Source organism: Moschus berezovskii, chromosome 25 (assembly GCF_049115385.1).
Source record: "Moschus berezovskii isolate FMDL1 chromosome 25, NW_MosBer_1.0, whole genome shotgun sequence".
Taxonomy (NCBI): Eukaryota; Metazoa; Chordata; class Mammalia; order Artiodactyla; family Moschidae; genus Moschus; species Moschus berezovskii.
Genome location: NC_142484.1, coordinates 21,981,252 through 21,985,283, shown reverse-complemented (window position 1 = coordinate 21,985,283; position 4,032 = coordinate 21,981,252). Strand labels below are relative to the sequence as shown.

The 4,032-nt window shown below is 42.2% G+C and overlaps 1 protein-coding gene across 1 annotated transcript; it reads left to right on the top strand.

Annotated features, from left to right (window-relative positions):
- Positions 1–255: 255 nt before the first annotated feature.
- Positions 256–1,269, top strand: LOC129548357 (olfactory receptor 8G3-like). Its single transcript, XM_055414889.2, has one exon. It carries the CDS (start codon positions 283–285, stop codon positions 1,267–1,269), a length of 987 nt encoding a protein of 328 aa, XP_055270864.1. The 5' UTR covers positions 256–282.
- Positions 1,270–4,032: the final 2,763 nt, after the last annotated feature.

Sequence of the window (4,032 nt, the reverse complement as noted above, 5' to 3'; positions counted from 1 at the left end):
GCTGACTTTAAAAATTCATAAATTCTTGTTTCTCTTAAACATTATGAAGTATCATAATTATAAACTTCTTGAAGTTTATAATTTCTATTCCAGTTCAACCAGAATGATTGTCCTATAGTAGCAGGATGTACTGGAGAATTTCCTTCATTATATATGTCCTCTGATGAGGGATAAAGAATGATCTCTGCAGAATTACTCTCTGTCTCTTACACCCACAAACACACACACACATAAATACACTCATTTTCTGTTTTTTTAAACTTAGAACCTGCTGAGAAGAAAATGGACCCTGGAAATCACTCCTCAGTGACTGAGTTCATCCTCGCTGGACTCACAGAACAGCCACGACTCCAGCTGCCCCTTTTCCTCCTCTTCCTAGGAATCTACGTGGTCACGGTGGTGGGGAACCTGGGCATGATCACACTGATTGGGCTCTGTTCTCACCTGCACACCCCCATGTACTATTTTCTCAGAAATTTGTCCTTTATTGATCTCTGTCAGTCCACTGTCATTACTCCCAAAATGCTGGTGAACTTTGTAGCAGAGAAAAATATCATCTCCTACCCTGAATGCATGACTCAGCTCTATTTCTTTCTTCTTTTTATTATTGCAGAGAGTTATATGTTGGCTGAAATGGCATATGACCGCTATGTTGCCATCTGTAACCCCTTGCTTTATAATGCCATCATGTCTTATTATAGGTGCTTCCAGCTCACAGCAGCAGTTTATATCTTGTGCCTCATTCAATCGACATTCCATACTTGCCTTATGTTGAGACTCTATTTCTGCAAGGCCAATGTGATTAACCATTATTTCTGCGATGTTTTTCCACTTATGGAGCTATCCTGTTCTAGCATCTATTTCAACAAATTATTGGCTCTAGTTTGCAGTTCTTTCAACATCTTGATTCCTGCCTTAACTATTCTTACCTCCTACATCTTCATCCTCTACAAAATCTTCCACATCCACTCCACGGAGGGCAGGTCCAAAGCCTTCAGCACCTGCAGTTCCCACATCTCGGCTGTTGCTGTTCTCTATGGCTCTGCAGCATTCACGTACCTGCAGTCATCATCTGTGAGCCCCATGAACCAAGGGAAAGTGTCCTCTGTGTTTTATACCTGCATTGTGCCCATGCTAAATCCTTTGATCTACAGTTTGCAGAATAAGGTCGTCAAATTGGCCCTGCGGAAAATTCTGTACAGTGGAAAATGTAGATGTATATATTCAGTGTCATGGTGTCATATCAGAAATAAAAGTTTGCTTTGCTGAGATACACAATGTTTTAGTTTTATTGTTCAAATTTTTGGAATTCAAGGTCATTTTCCCATACAATACTTTTCCCAAGTTTCCTCCAGGCTAATTCCTTTGAGTTCACGTTATATTGACTATGTATGGAGAAATATCAAGAATAAAGTCAAAGACTTTGAGAATTCAAGAAGCTCCAGTGTGGTACAAAAAATACACACAAAAGCAAGAACAGTTATGATAGCAATCATAGATTAATAACATGTTATTATTGAGATAGTATAAAATATCAAACACTGTGCCCAGCACTTTATATTAGGTAACTTTCTTTAATATTTATGTTATTCTCTCAAGGCAAGACCTGGTATTGTTTCTGTTTGAAAGATGAGTCAATTGAAGCTCAGTTTATTTAGAGGAAATGCACACAGTACCAAACATAAAGACAGAGGCTAGAATGTCTGGCTTCAGGAACTGTGATTTTACTCAAAGTAGTATATTGCCCCCAGGTAATTGTGGGTATGTGTAAGGCCTCAGTAATTTTCTTCTACACATTAAGCTTCTACCTTTCCTGTGAGATTGTATTGCTTTCGGTTAGATCTCTCCAATGCTATTTTCATTTTCATTTCATTTGATATAATGAAAATAATAAAAGTATTTCAAACCTGTGTTGATCAAACAAAAAGACCAAATGGAAAGTTACTGCAGAAACTTATGATAAGATTTATCAATGAGATTTAAATTATCATGTTCAATACCAACAATTTTTATAGAAGCAGACCAACACATTTTTATCTTTATATCACTAATGCTATACTGTTTATATAATAAACAGGGGCTTCCTTGGTGGTTCAGTGGTAAAGAATCCAACTGCCAATGCAGAAGACGCATCTCCACTCCTTGGGAGGAGAACATCTCCTGGAGGAGGAAATGGCGACCCACTCCAGTATTCTTGCCTGGGAAATCCGATGGACAGAGGACCCTTGCAAGCTACAGTCCATGGAGTTGCAAAGAGTCTGACATGACTTTGCCACTGAACTACAACAAATTTCTGTATCAGCTACACATAATAGTCCCAAATTCTGTCAGTTGTGTCACTTTCATGCAGTTCATAGTCTTTTGTCATACAAGTTATACGTAATTGCCATCTCTTGTCAGTTTTATCTCGAAAACATCTTGCTCATATTGCTCCTTTTTCTGCTTCTGGGAATGTAACATCTGGTAACTATAAATTCATTCTTTCTGGAGTTATTTCTCCACTGATCTCCAGCAGCATACTGGGCACCTACCGACCTGGGAAGTTCCTCGTTCAGTATCCTATCATTTTGCCTTTTCATATTGTTCATGGGGTTCTCAAAGCAAGTATACTGAAGTGGTTTGCCATTCCCTTCTCCAGCGGACCACATTCTGTCAGACCTCTCCACCATGACCCGCCCATCTTGGGTGGCCCCACAGGCCTGGCTTAGTTTCATTGAGTTAGACAAGGCTGTGGTCCGTGCGATCAGATCGACTAGTTTTCTGTGATTATGATTTCAGTGTGTTTGCCCTCTGACGCCCTCTCACAATAACTACCGTTTTACTTGGGTTTCTCTTACCTTGGTTGTGGGGTATCTCTTCATGGCTGCTCCAGCAAAGCGCAGCCGCTGCTCCTTACCTTGGATGAGTGGTATCTCCTCACGGCCGCCCCTCCTGACCTTGAATGTGGAGTAGCTCCTCTTGGCCCTCCTGCGCCCGCGCAGCCGTCGCCACTTGAACGTGGGGTTGCTCCTCTAGGCCGCCGGCCCTGACCTTGGGCATGGTGTAGCTCCTCTCAGCCACTTCTGCGCTGTTGCAGCCTGGCGCTCTCAGCCACCGCCCCTGAGGAACGCTGGACTGGAAGAAGCACAAGCTGGAATCAAGATTGCTGGGAGAAATATCAATAACCTCAGATATGCAGATGACACCACCCTTATGGCAGAAAGTGAAGAGGAACTCAAAAGCCTCTTGATGAAAGTGAAAGAAGAGAGTGAAAAGGTTGACTTGAAGCTCAACATTCAGAAAACTAAGATCCTGGCATCTGGTCCCATCACCTCATGGGAAATAGATGGGGAAACAATGGAAACAGTGTCAGACTTTATGTTTTTGGGCTCCAAAATCACTGCAGATACTGATTGCAGCCATGAAATTAAAAGACGCTTCCTCCTTGGAAAGAAAGTTATGACCAACTTAGACAGTATGTTAAAAAGCAAAGACATTACTTTGCCAACAAAGGTCTGTCTAGTCAAGGCTATGGTTTTTCCCGTGGTCATGTACAGATGTGAGAGTTGGACTGTGAAGAAAGTTGATCGCCAAAGAATCGATGCTTTTGAACTGTGATGTTGGAGAAGACTCTTGAGAGTCCCTTGTACAGCAAGGGGGTCCAACCAGTCCATTCTAAAGGAAATCAGTCCTGGGTATTCATTGGAAGGACTGATGCTAAAGCTGAAACTCCAATATTTTGGCCACCTTATGTGAAGAGTTGACTCACTGGAAAAGACTCTGAGGCTGGGAGGGATTGGGGGCAGGAGGAGAAGGGGACTCCAGAGGATGAGATGGCTGATGGCATCACCGACTCCATGGACATTAGTTTGAGTGAACTCTGGGAGTTGGTGATGGACAGGGAGGCCTGGCGTGCTGTGATTCATGGGGTCGCAAAGAGTCGGACATGACTGAGCGACTGAACTGAACTATAAATTCATATAAAATTGTAAATACTCAATGGACACATGTTTGAGCAAGCACTGGGAGATGGTGAAGGATAAGGAGGCCTGG